This window comes from Heterocephalus glaber, unplaced genomic scaffold, assembly GCF_053883595.1.
Source record: "Heterocephalus glaber isolate CG9 unplaced genomic scaffold, H.glaber_assembly_v1.0 deba00001532, whole genome shotgun sequence".
Classification (NCBI taxonomy): domain Eukaryota; kingdom Metazoa; phylum Chordata; class Mammalia; order Rodentia; family Bathyergidae; genus Heterocephalus; species Heterocephalus glaber.
The window spans coordinates 21,518,484-21,532,221 of record NW_028258330.1 but is presented as its reverse complement, the minus strand read 5'-3'; the positions used below and the strand labels follow the sequence as shown (position 1 = coordinate 21,532,221).

The 13,738-nt window shown below is 43.5% G+C and overlaps 1 protein-coding gene across 6 annotated transcripts in view; it reads left to right on the top strand.

The window, feature by feature from the left end:
• Window positions 1-2,598: 2,598 nt before the first annotated feature.
• Psmf1 (proteasome inhibitor subunit 1) overlaps window positions 2,599-13,738 on the top strand; it is a 41,606-nt gene continuing 30,466 nt past the window's right edge. For 2 of the 6 annotated variants that reach the window (XM_087188764.1, XM_087188765.1), the window contains exon 1: window positions 10,004-10,294. Coding sequence is in view for 3 of the 6 variants with exons in the window: in XM_021254947.2 (XP_021110606.1) it covers window positions 2,771-2,776; window positions 10,151-10,294 (150 nt within the window). In the remaining 3 variants the exon portion in view is untranslated. Of the gene's footprint in view, window positions 2,777-10,001; window positions 10,295-13,738 lie in introns of those variants that run through there. The other 4 variants (XM_021254947.2, XM_013070675.3, XM_004840646.4 and 1 more) reach the window with 4 other exon arrangements.

Sequence of the window (13,738 nt, the reverse complement as noted above, 5' to 3'; positions counted from 1 at the left end):
AATAAATAGGACACACATGTAAATACCAAGTAGTTTCTCTGTTGTGAAAAACTAAAAGTGTAAATAAGGATAAAAATGTATAATTGATATTGTGAAATAGGAAGAAAAGGTCTAAAGGAGTAGGGGAAGTGGGAGGGGTAGGGGAAAGGAAAGAAGGGAAAAGAAAAAATATGAGAAAAGGAAAAACATGGAAACAAAGTCTTTGTAAATAGGGAAGGGTAAAGGGGGTGAAGGGAGGGCAGGGAATGGGGAATGGGGAAAAAATAAGAACTAAGATACATCATGTAAAGGTACAAGATCCCAATGATGAATGTAACTGTATTGTATAACTAAAATGTACCAATAAACTTAATGGGAAAAAAAGAGCTTTTGTGCATCAAAAAACACTTATCTACACTGGTGCAACCACTGTGGAAATCAGTATGGAGATACTTCAAAGAACTAGGACTGGAAATCCCATTTGACCCCACTATTCCACCACTGGGGATCTTCCCCAAAGAATTAAAAGAATCATACCACAGTGATATATGTGCACCCATGTTCATAGCAGCACAGTTTGTGATAGCTAAAACTTGGAAACAGCCCAAATGCCCATCAACTGGAGACTGGATAAAGAAAATGTGGGTTTTTTATAAAATGGAGTACTACTCAGCCATAAAAAATGAGAAATTAGAGACATTTATAGCTAAGTGGATGCACATTGAGGCGATACTCTTAGGTGCAATAAATAGGACACACATGTATAAATACCGAATAGTTTCTCTAGTGTGAGAAACTGAAAGTGTAAATCAGGACTACAATGTATAATAGGTAATGTGAAATAGGAAGAAAAGAGGCAAAGGGGAAGGAAGTAGGAGGGCTAGGGGAAAGGATAGGAGGGAATGGGATTAATATGAGAAAATGGAAAAATAGGAACAAAATCCTTGTAAATAGGGAGGGATGGAGGGGTTGAAGGGAGGGTTGGGCAAGGGTGAAAAATAAGAACCAAGAGAGATTATGTGAAGGTGCAAATTTCCAATGACGAATGTCATTATATTGTATACCCTAACAATGATTAGAATGAATAATTGATAATGCAAAATAGGAAGAAAAGGTCCAAAGGGGTAGGGGTAGTGGGAGGGGCAGGGGAAAGGAAAGAAGGGAAAGGAAAAATGCTGAGAAATGGAAAAAATGGAAATAAAGTCTTTGTAAATAGGGAAGGGAGGGCTAAGAATTGGAAAAAAATAAGAACCAAGATGCATTATGTAAAGGTATAATTCCCTATGAGAAATGTAATTGTGCTGTATACCTAAAATGTACCAATAAAAGAATTTAACAACAAAAAAAAGATACTATCTATAGAGTAAAATTCCATAGGAAGGGAGAAAATCTTTGCAAATAATGTATCTGATAAAGGAATTATGTCCAGAATATAGAAAGAATATAAGAAACAATGAGAAAAAAACGAGTAGACATTTCTTCAAAGAAGATTTACAAATGGGTAATAAATACATGAAAAATGCTCAACATCACTAACCATTAGGGAAATCCAAATCAAAACCACAATGAGATACAACCTCATACCCATTAGGGTGACTACTATTTAAAAAAAAAACAACTGAAAAAACGTGTTGGCCAGGTGGAGAAATGGAAGCCTTTGTGTACTGTTTATGAGAATGAAAAATGGTACAGGCTCTGTGGAAAATAATATGGTGGTTCTTCAAAAATATTAAAAATAGAATTACCATATGACTCAGCAATTCCACTTCTATGTATATAAATCCCCAAAATAGAAATAGGATCTTGAAAAGAGAAATTTGTACAGGCATGTTCCTAGCAGCATTATCCATCATAGCCAAAATGCAGAAGCAACCCACATGTCCTTTGATGGATGAATGAACAAATTGTGATACATGCATACAATGGAATATTATTCAGTCTTTAAAAGAAGAGGAATTCTGATATATTCTGCAATACTGATGAATCTTGAAGAAATTATGCTAAATGAAATAAGCCAATCACAAAAGAACAAATACTGTATGATTCCACTTATATGAGATACATAGAGTAGTCAAATTCATGGAGATAAAAAATAGAATGGTGGTTTCCATGGGTTCAAGAGGGAGGGAAATGGGGAGTTGGTGGTTAATGAGTACTGTACAGAGTTTCAGTTTTGCAGGATGAGACAAGTCATGGAGATGGATAGGGTGATGCTTGCATGCTATGAGTGTTCTTAGTGCCACTGAACTGCACACTTAAAAATGGTTAAGATGATAAGCTTTATGTTAGTTATATACATTTTACCACAATACAAAATCTTTTGCAAAATGAATATGAATACGTTAAAATTTCATTTTAAACATTATCTGCTCTGAGTGTTAAGTATGTTAGGTACTTCAAGGGAAGGGGAATAGAATGTCTTAGCTAGCAGTTAGCAGAAACAAAGAATGATATTAATTATGGAGGGCTTCCTGGAAGAGGTGAGGAAGTTTCGCTGATGCTAGGTCAAAGAAGAAAAATCCAGTAGTGAATGATTTCACCTCAGTGTCCATCTGGCTCACTTAACCATTTCCAGGGAGACAAGGAGCTTGGAACACCCCATTGCTGTCACTTGGCAACCAGAAATTGGTGGCTGTGGCCACCTACAAAGTTATTTCCATCATCCTGGGCCCTTATCTTTGACATGGGATCTGTTCTTCCCAGGTAGTGGGGGCCCAGCCAGGGAGGCACCTACCACCTGCCTTCTTCTCAGACACTCACAGGCCTCACCAGGCAGAAGGGACTCTCACTGATGTCGGTAAGTCCACAGAAAGTGCTTGATAGCCTTGTGCAAAATACAAATGTCTTCCAGCTCCTGAACATCCTCTCATTTGTTTCCATTCATGGAAGACCCTGGGGTTCAGGATGCACAGAACACAGTCCTGGTTCTCAGTTTCTAGGTGTCAATGCCTCTGCCTTGTTGGCTGCTGGGACAAAGACTTTCTGAGGCCTGGCCACTCTTACATTGCCAATGCCACTGCAATGCCCTACCTCCCCCTGCTGTAACTTGTAAGCACCAAAGCTGCTTTCTCTAAATTCTGCAACTCTGCTGAGGATTTTTCATGACCCCAGAAGCAGCTCTCATCTGTAACAAATGAGCATGGGAGTGAAAATAAATCACCCTAGTTCCCCTGACCTCACCTGGACATGTCTGAGCACATCCTATACTGTCTCCCAGAATTTGGGCTGGGGATTTAGCTCAGTGGTTTCACTGCCTGCTGTGCAAGTGCAAGGACCCGAGTTCGATCCCCGGCACCAAAAAAAAAAACAACAACAGAATTCCCCAGCTGCTCATGCAGGTGCCTGGCCTACTCATACACTCTCCTTCTCTGCTCCATGTACTTCCAGCCATTTCCTGGAATCAGCTCCCAAATAAACCACTGGAGTCCTTCTCTCAGCATTGGCTAAGACAGAGCAATGCTGTATAACCAGGAGCCAAAGTTCTGTGAGATGCACATAATGACTAATCCCATGTAAAGTGGTATAGAAAGAATGAAGAGTAGCTGTCTTCTCAGGAGCAGGCAGCAAGGAGATGCATTGTCAGTAAAAAACTGAAAAATGGTAAAAAAAACTGATCAAGAGCTGGTCAGCTTTTCATTATCATAAACCAGAAATTCTAATCAATTTTAATTATAAAATTCTCCTTTCCATGGGGGCTAATAGCTCTCATTGTCACATGCCTGCCCCTTGGCACCCACTGACACCCAGTACACTGCAGATAGAGTAACTAATAGTGGCCAAGAGAGGAGAGAAGTCCTCCTAGGAGACTGGGCTGACAGAATGAGCTGCATTTCATATCTCCACCCATGCTTTTGCCTTTGCTCTTCCCTTCTACTGGAACACTTTTTGTTTCTTAACCTACTCTCAATCAACCATACAGTTCTGTGCAGTCAACCTTCTCTTCCTGCAAAAAGCTCTCCTTGGCCCACAGGCTGACTTAGATACTTCCTGCTTGCAGAGATCTCTAAATGCTTCTCTAGCATGGCAGTTTTCATTACCTTTGTCTGTGCTTTTTTAAAACTATTAGACATTCAGCTCCATAAGGATAAGAATTATGGTTTGTTCATTAGGCCTAACTTGCAGTAGCCATTTAGCAATGGGGCTGACACTGAGTGGACACTTATGCATAGTGCACAGCCTACAACACCATCCATGGCATCTTCACCTATGGATATTCTTTGAAGGAATGAATGAATCTGGGATTTTTCCATTACTGGGGATGGATATTAGAAGCAGAAGGGGCTAAGTAAGCAGTATCAGGGAAGACTGAATCTGGAGGGCTTCTTGGTGGAAACAAAATACCTTTACGCCACAGGAGGTGCTCTGTGGCCACAAGCTTTAGCATCACCTGGAGTGTAGTCAGTATCCCAAAAGTCCTTCTCTGACATTTTCCTCTAGTCTTTGCAGATGGGATTCAGGAGTCTGGACATCATAGGAAAATCTTAGGAGTATAGAGTTTTGAGAGGCAAAGGGCCAGATGACAAAGTGGATAGTGGTAAAGGTTGAAACAGCCCAACTGGGTTGGGCATAGGCCAAGAACTGACTCAATCATTCATGTAATTTTTCTCTCAGTCTCTTTTTTTAATTTTTATTTTATTTACTTATTTTTGGTACTGGGGATCCAACTTGGGTCCTTGCACTTGTGGGGCAGGCGACAGAACCACTGAGCTAAATCCCCGGCCCAATTTTTCTCTCATTCTTTCTTTCAAGTGTGTATTGAGCCCAGATGGCATTCAGGTACAGCCATACACAATACAGACATAGGCCCTACTCCCTTGTCACAGTCATTAAATAAATGAGCAAACAAATGATGTAGTGTGAATAATTTGTAGAAAAAAAAACATGGTACAAGGATGAAGAGTGGAAAATGTTATTTTGGATGGGTTAGTCAAGGAAGCCCTCTTCTGAAGCTGGTAAATGAGGTAAGGAACTATTTAAAATGAAGGAGCAAACCACAAAGATGTTTGGAAAAAGACCACTCTAGGCAAAGAGAGCAGTACAGTTATCCCTTGCTTTCCACAGGTTCCATATGTATGGATTCAAGCAATAGTGAACTGAAAACACTCAGAAAAAAAAAAATAGATTGTTTTCTTGTCTCTAGTCCCTAAAGGATATGTACATCCCCAAAGGAGACATCCAGGGGTGGACAACTCACCTCTCACCATGCCGTGTCATGCTATTGCAGATAGGTAAGTTAATTAGGTATCTTGTAGGCAGTTAGACAGGGCCAGCCCAGGAGGAGCCAACATGCAGGACAATTAATACACATTCACTGAAGGCCAGAATTGTAAAAGGTGAGAAACTACCACACCCTATAGGATGAATAGTAGTGATTAATATTCTAAATAGGTATCAATCACCTAGGTGGGGGACAAAGATCTTCCCAAAAAGATCCCTGACCCACCCCTTTCCACCAAAAAATCCTTGCTCATTCCTTGTATGCCTGCTACATGACTTGTTTCCCCGTTGAATCCCCATTTAATCAATATTACCTAAGCAACTATACTTGTCATAATCTTATGGGTTATTCATAATTTTGTCCACCTTGTGATTTGTCATTGGATCAATATTACCTAAGAGACTGTACTTGTAATCTTACTAGTTGACTACAGTTTTGTCCCACCTTAAACCCACCACACCTCATGGCTTTGTCCCATAAAACACATTTGAGAAGCTGGGTGACCGGGCAACCCACTTTCAGGATCCCCCTTTTGTCTCTCTTAGGCAGAAGCTATCTTTCTCCCAATAAATTTTCCTACTCTTTAATCTCCATTGTTCCTAGAATTCATTCTTTGATTTTAGAGAACAGGAACTCAAGTTTCAGATACCTAGCAGGTTTGGGAGTTACATCTTTCCCCCCATATCAACACCATGCCACTGCTCTGCTGAAAACGTAGCTCCCAGCAATCCTAAACATGGTGCCAGTGATATAGGGGGAAGAGGTGTAACTCCCAAACCTGCTAGATATCTGAAACTCAAGGTCATGTTCTCTAAAATCAAAGAATGAATTCTGGGTACAATGAAAGCTAAGAGTAGGAAAAATTTATTGGGAGAAAGCAGGCTTCTGCCTAAGAGAGACAGAAGGGGGACCAGAAAGTGGGTTGCCTGGGACCCTATTTCCCAAGGGATATTTATGGAGCAAAGCCACGAGGTGAGGCTGGTTTAAAGTGGGGCAAAACTATAAGACCCAATGGAAAATTATAAGGTGGGCATGAGGTGGGGCAAAACCATGACCAACCAATAAGATTACAAATACAGTCACCCAGGTAGTATTGATTAAATGTGGGTCAAATGGGGAAGCAAGTCATGTAGCAAGTTTACAAGGATTTTCGGTAAGGGTAGGTTAGGGATATTTCCTGGAAAGGCTGGGTTAAGATGTTGGGCCCCCATCCAAGTGATTGATACCTATTTAGAATATCAATTATTGTTATTCATCCCCAGGGAAAGCACGAGGGTATAATAATCGCTCTTCTTTTATAATGTTGGCCTTCAGTGGATGTGTCTTGATTGTTCTCCATATTGGCTCTTTGATTGTCCTCCATGTTGGCTTCTCAAGGGCCAGCCCTGTCTAACTGTGTACAAGAATCTAATTAACTTATCTATCTGCAATACCAGTAAAGGCAAAGTTTAGTACAACAAAAGCCAGTTTATTTGGGAAAAGATCAAAAAGAAAGAAGATGGACAGCTACGATGAGGTAGTAGGGGGCCTCAGAGCTGAAAGCCCAGGAACTCTTATCCTTGGCTCCTTCTGTTGGGGACTAGTGTCTATCCCATCTCACAGGTGGACACTTGTTCACATCTGACCTTGTTTTCTTGACTGTCCTTGATCCTAACCTCAGCAAGTCTGCCTACGTTCTTTCTGGCCATTTGATTTCTTTTCTTTTTCTTTCTTTTTTTTTTATTTTTTGTGTTGTACTGGGGATCAAACTCATGACCTTGCACTTTCAAGACAGGTGCAGTGCCACTGAGCTAAATCCCCAGCCCTGGCCATTTGATTTCTTCCTGTCCCTTTGTGATGAATAAGTGGAGGGGGTAGGGGTTACCGGGAGGCAGTTTAACGATTTAGTAAAGGGGACGTGTACATGTGCATGTGTATGTGGTACAATACTATATTCATGTTAAAGTGAGAACATACGTGCATGTGTATATATGTAGGAGTGTGTGCGCATGTGGGCATGTCCTACTTATTAAATAGGAGTCCCTAAGGACTAAGGGGCTGCCTCTTATATCCCCTGCATTTTGTCAAGGGGGTGAGGGGAGCTGGCCCTCCACTTCCCTCATGTCTCTGGCTTCCCCAGTGTCTAACTGCTAAATTCTTTTTTTTTTTTTTTTGGTACCAGGGATTGAACTAAGGACCTTGGGCTTGCGAGGCAGGCAGTGGAACCACTGAGCTAAATCCCCGGCACCCCTAACTGCTAAATTCTTATGGTAAATTGTATTACCTGGTGCCTCTCTCAAGTCTAGCTTCTCTCTCCCTTCTTTGTCTTTGTTTTGGTACTCGGGATTGAACTTGGGACCTTGTGCTCAGGAGGCACTCGGTGGCACCACTGAGCTAAATCCCTGGCCCCCTTCTTTGTCTTTCTAATTGGCCTCCCTGCAGAGTCTACCTATGAAGGCAGAAACTGCTTTTAGTAAGTTTCCCTATTGATGTTAATAAAGCTCAGTGAGGCCTTTATCCTCTTTTGCCTACATACAGGGCCTCCTGTCCGTACAGATACAGGAGTACAAATATTTGCAAAGCATTTACACTGTATTAAGTAGCACAAGTAATCTAAAGATGATTTAAAGTATAGTACAGAGGAGGATGTACATAGGTTACATACAAATACTACAACATTTTATACAAAGAACTTGAACATCTGTAGACAAGGGAATCTGATGGGCTCCTAGAACCAGTTCTCTATAAAATACTGAGAGACAACTGTATATCCAAAGGCCTGAAGAACAGAACATGTGTAAGAGGGAGACTGGTAATAAACTACTGCAATAGTGCAAGCATGAGATGCTGGTGGATCTGACAAAGGGGAGGCAGTGGAGACAGTGTGAAACGGTCAAATTCAGAATATATTTTGCGGGTAGAGCCATCTAGCTCTACTGTTAGATCAGATGTGGGCAAGAGGTCATTGCAGTCAGAAGCACAGGAGATGAGAGGATGGTGTCAGGTAAAAGGGCTGAAGACCAAGACCAGACCAGGGCACAACAAGCCTTTATTAGGGGAATAGATCTGCCGGGCTATCTCTGAACAAAGGAGAGACAAAAAAGCAACATGGCTGGGGCAGGGAGAGTCTTTTATACAGACAGGGGTGGGGCTTGTAGGGGCTGAGGTGGGGTTGAGTGAGGTAGTGATCAGGGAGTGGAGGAGCTGGTGACATCACTAGATGGTAGGAGGTGAGCGAGTATTAGGTTACTCTGTAGGTGGGACTAGGGGCATGCTGGGAAGAAGGGTTTGTTCTTTGGTGGGAGCAACCATCTTGGCATGACGTCACACAGGGGAGGGGGCAAGGCACCATAGGAAGAGGGCAGCTACTATACATAATAGCTGCTGAGGTGGTGGGAGACCTATCAGATAGTTGAAAATGATGGCTACCAGGGGGAGGGACAGAAAGACCATAGTTAATGTTCCTGCATACCATGGAGAGAACTTTCCTGTTGAGTATGCTGATGATATAGGGCACCAAGTAATCCAAATAAGGGAAATATTATAACTCCCAATCTGCTAGATATCGAAATGCTGAGTTCCTGTTCTCTAAAATCAAAGAATGAATTCTAGCAACAACAGAGGTTAAGAGTAGGAAAAATTTATTGGAAGATAGTTTCTAAGAGACAGAAGAGGGACCAGAAAGTGGGTGCACGCCCACCTTGCTTCTCAAAGGAATTTTCTTGAGCAAACCCATGAGGTGAGGCAGGTACAAGGTGGGACAAAACTACAGTCAACTAATAAGATTACAAGTATCATCTCTTAGGTAATATTGATCCAATGGGAAATCATGAGATGGGACAAAACTATGATCAACCAATAAAATTACAACAAGTATAGTTACTTAGGTAATATTGATTAAATGGCAATCAAATGGGGAAAGATTTCCTGGAATGAATGAGCTAAGAGGTTTGGTCCATGTCCAAGGTCATTGATACCTATTTAGAATATCAATCACTGCTATTCATCCCTAAGGGAAGTATGTGGGTGTAGTAGTTCTTCCGGTTTAAATCCTGACCTTTTAGCAAATGCGTCTCAATTGTTTTCTGTGCTGGGGTCCCAGCGCTGCCTAACAGCCTTACAATATTTTTTAACTAACTTAGCTGTCTATAATACTGGCAACACGCAAGGTTTGGAGAGGAAGGACAAGATCTGACTTGTGTTCTAATGGGATCTCTTTGGTTGCAGGGTGCAGAACAGATATAGGCAGACAGGATGGAGCTCACAGGCTACTGCCTGGCATCCAAGTGACAGAGGACAGTTGCATGGGCTACGGTACTGCCTAGGATAGGAAAACTAAATTTATTTGAGTAAAAACAATAACAACTTCAAGAAACTTGTTAAATAAATAATGGGTATTAAAAATCATAAAGGAGAGGCAAATAAATGGCTGGAATCTGATCAGAAGTTTTGTCTTCTTGGGTAAGTGGCTTCAACTCTGCTTTCCTTTGATTTTCCCTTTAAGATTTGTTGAGAGGGTGGTGTAAAGCTTTGGGCACAAGATGTAACACACAATAAACACATAATGCTGTCTTAGGAGCTAGACAGCTAGGATCTAGTACCATCTCTGCCACTCACTGGCTAGCTGTATCATCTTGCTCAAATTATTCCTCCGTACATCTGTGAAATGATACTACCATTAATACCAACTGTACGAGTGGATGGGAAAATGAGCGGTCCTGCCGGATTTGGGCCAGATGCGTATGCCAGGCCTAGCGGAACCTTTCAGGATCGCGCTCGCGTTTCCAGCCCGATGGGCAAAGCAAAGTTGCGCCGGCGCTTGGAGGTACTTCCGGTGGCCAAGCCACACTCCTCGGGCTGCTCCATTTTGGTTCGGGGTGGAGACCCGGCACCTGCGGTAGAACCCTACAAAGTTAGACTTACTACGAGGGCGGAGCCAGCTCACTTCCCCACCACACTTTCTTCCGCCCACAGAAGCTGCGGGTGTTCATGGCGGGCTTGGAGGTACTTTTCGCTTCGGCGGCGCCGGTGATCACCTGCGCGCAGGACGCGCTCGTCTGCTTCCTGCACTGGGAGGTGGTGACACACGGCTACTGTGGCTTGGGTGCCGGCGATCAGGTACGTCACGGAGCCAGCCGGGGGAGGGAGTGGGGCCTGTCCTCTGCCCTGAATCAGATGGCCAGAGGCCTGATCTCCCCAGCCCCCACCCTCAAGTCCTTGCCCTGGGGGCCCTGATCTGGTTTGTAAAAACAAGGCGTAGAGTTAAGTTAGCTCCCAGCCCTGGCCCGAGGCCTTCGCAATACAGCTGGTAAAACGCGATTTGTAAACAAAACCCAAGGACCGAAAGCTGTGTTAGCACAATCCTGTAGTCTCTCAGGACAAGATTGTGTGAATGGGTCACGGAAACCCATCCCCTCCCCCTCAAAGCTCCTGACCACACACCGGAGTGGGTTTGGGGAGACTGTACTCAGTACTGCCCTATACCCAGCTCGAGCCTCCACCAGACATCTGGATCTAAGCGCGGGCATAGGAGTGAGGTTTGAGCTCACCCCGAGTCCAAAGAACCGTCTTCACCCCTCAGCATAGGCCCCGAGAACCCACACATCCTTCACCTGTTACTGAAGGACCCAGTGAAGTCCACTCACCACTGTCATCCGCAGCTCAGGCTCTAGGGAACTACCACCTCCCACACACCCACTTCAGGACCCTCGGTGTGAGAGTCTTCCCCATACCTGTCACCACCTGGCCAGTCTCTCCCACTTTACCATCCCCATTTTCTGCCTCTCAAGAACTGGGGCTTTGTTACATCTCTACAGATCCCCAGGGCTACTGGGTCCAGCCTACCTTGCTAATTCTTTGCTGTAGTATTCTCCTGTCTTCCCTGTCCTTTCCTGTGACCCTTAACCTCCACATCAGCTTCCTGAGAGAACTGGGTCTGGCCTCCTAATTGGTCCTTTGGTTCTTACCTGCTCTGTCAGAGACAGTACCCTCCCAGCCATGCTCCCCACATACACATGAGCACTCAGCACTGCAGACCTGCTCTTCAAGGTCACCATCCTTGAACTCTCAGGACCAAGACCAGCTCCAGAGGGCAGGCCACCCCACCTCTTGCCTCTTGCAATGAGATTTTTAAACTTCCTCTCATTTCTAACTGCTTCAATTCTCACATCACCATCTTATTAATTTTCCTCTCTTGACTCAGCCTTAAGAATCCCTCCTCAAACACACCTTATACATTCTCAGCACTTATCCCCAGGTATATCCCCTTCCCCTCACCACTATTTCTATTCCTTCTCCCCCATAAAACTAAGGACTAAGACCACTATACCCCTTTCACACATTACACGCATCAATAGGAATCAGAGCACAAGAACTATCATTGCTTTCTGGTTCTTCTTTTTTTTTTTTTTTTTCCAAAACTGGTGTCTTCCTGGGACCCCAGACTCACATTCAGCATCTCCATTACCATCTCCACACTCATCCTTCATCCCTTGAATGGGCTCTAGGACTGGGATTGGGGCACAGTGGGAAAATGGCTGGCCTTACACACATACCTATGGAAGCAAGAACCATTTCCTCCTCCCAGATTTCTCTCCCTGGATTTCCTTTTACAGTGTACTTCATACCTTGCTTTTCAGCATTTCAGACTTCGGGACCAAATAAAGAAACCCTCCTCTCTCTATTCCCAGGTTTCAGGCTCCCCTTTCATTGCGTAGTCCTTCCATCCCTACAGCAGAGGTCTTAAGTCTCCTTGCTTGGCCCATTTGTCCAGTTTTCTAATTTTTAATGACTTTTTCTTGCCCCAATCATTTTATTTCAATTTTTCCTGGAAAGTTCTACCAGAAAGCTGTTGTGTAGGATGGTGTAAGTGGTGATAGGTTGGAGAGAGGAGTAAAACTTGATTTTAACCTTGGAGCTTCTCCCCATTGGCCACATCTCATAGATGGAATAGGTCTGCCCTGCCCTCTACCCCCTCAACATCCTCCTCCCTCCCTTTACTCTCATCCTGTGGGAGCTAGTTACTGGGGACCCTTGTAGTGGGTTCTGATCTCTTGCTCAGTGTTATGATGCAAGAGTTAAAGAAAAACTCAAAAGACAGAATTAAATAGACAGAGAAATAGGGAGCCAGGATGGCCAGTGCTGAGCAACCAGCAAAGAACCTGGCCAGTCCAAGCTAGTGCTATTTATTGATGACATTATGGTCATCATGGTAAAGGGGCTACGTGAGGGGACGTGTAGTTATTATGGACATGTTACTGATGCAGGCAAGGCTTGTAAAGGAAAAGACAAAGCATTTTAGAATTAGAAACAGGACAGACAAAATATAGGGTTGTAGTTGGCAAATAACCTTGTCCTTGTAGTGAAGAAGGTTTTGTGGGAATGGTATTTTGGGTAAGAGTCACTTTGACCTTGGTACATAGGCTTTGGCCAGACTCCCTTCTCAAACAAGCAAGCCAGTTGTAGGGTTAACTTTATAGCCTGCACTGCTCACAGCCTGCTTTGGACATAACCAGCAATTTCTGCTCTGCCTCACTGTCAGAGCTCCTTCCTCTTTCCCAGGACTAGGAGCTTGTTACAGAGACATACATTAACACTGCAGGCTTGCTGCCACCACTCATTCCTTCACACATCCTGTGACCACCTCTAAGGCACTTTGGCAGGTTAGGACATCATTTTAGATAGGTCAGTGCCTTTCAGTTGGTGTCACTCTAGACCAGCGATGGCGAACCTTTTAGAGACTGAGTGCCCAAACTACAACCCAAAACCTACTTATTTATCACAGAGTGCCAACACTGTAATTAAACCTGAATATTCGGCTCCTGGGGCAATGCTTGGGGGACTTGGCTTGCAGACCCTCAAATTTTCAAGTGAAATGTACAGAAAGAATATACTGTATTCTCCTTTTAATGCTGATTTGTAAAAATAAAGAAAGAAGTCCCTGACACATTCCCAAAGGTGTTTCTGCTCATGGTGCCCCTTGCTCAGCTCCTCTAGATCAAAAAGTGATCCTGGCTCCAGATATCTTTGGGGAGATCAATGAGCCTGTGGAATAGGAGTTTTGGGAGGCATTGCCCACTGTCTCTCTGTCCACCTCAGTGCTAAATATTGCACACCTGAGAGGGAACAAATGTTTGCATTGCAAACTGGAGTGTAATTCATTTGCACTTCTCTCAACCTTTTCTCCTGAAGAGGCTTTGGGGCTTCGATTGCTCTCACTTCTGCTGAGTCTGCTGTGGTTCACAATAAAAGACCTTTGGAATGGCATCTTTCCTGTTAGTTTATTTAAGAGGGAGTTTAGTTTTTGCAGCATGGGGCCAGCAGATTCAGCTGAAACCAAGTGTTTTCCAAGCTTGGAAGATGTTTGCATTCCTCCAGCCACCTCCTGCTCCCTACCCTTGTAAGTGATAAGAGAGAAACAAGGGTCCCAAGACTTGACTGTATAATACATGAACATTTGAATAGAAAGCTAGGTTGTCTGCTTTCTCTTTTGATTTGTCTACACTGGCCCAGCAGAATTGTGTGTGTGAAAGTTGATTAGAAGAGCAGTATCTGTTGACTTGA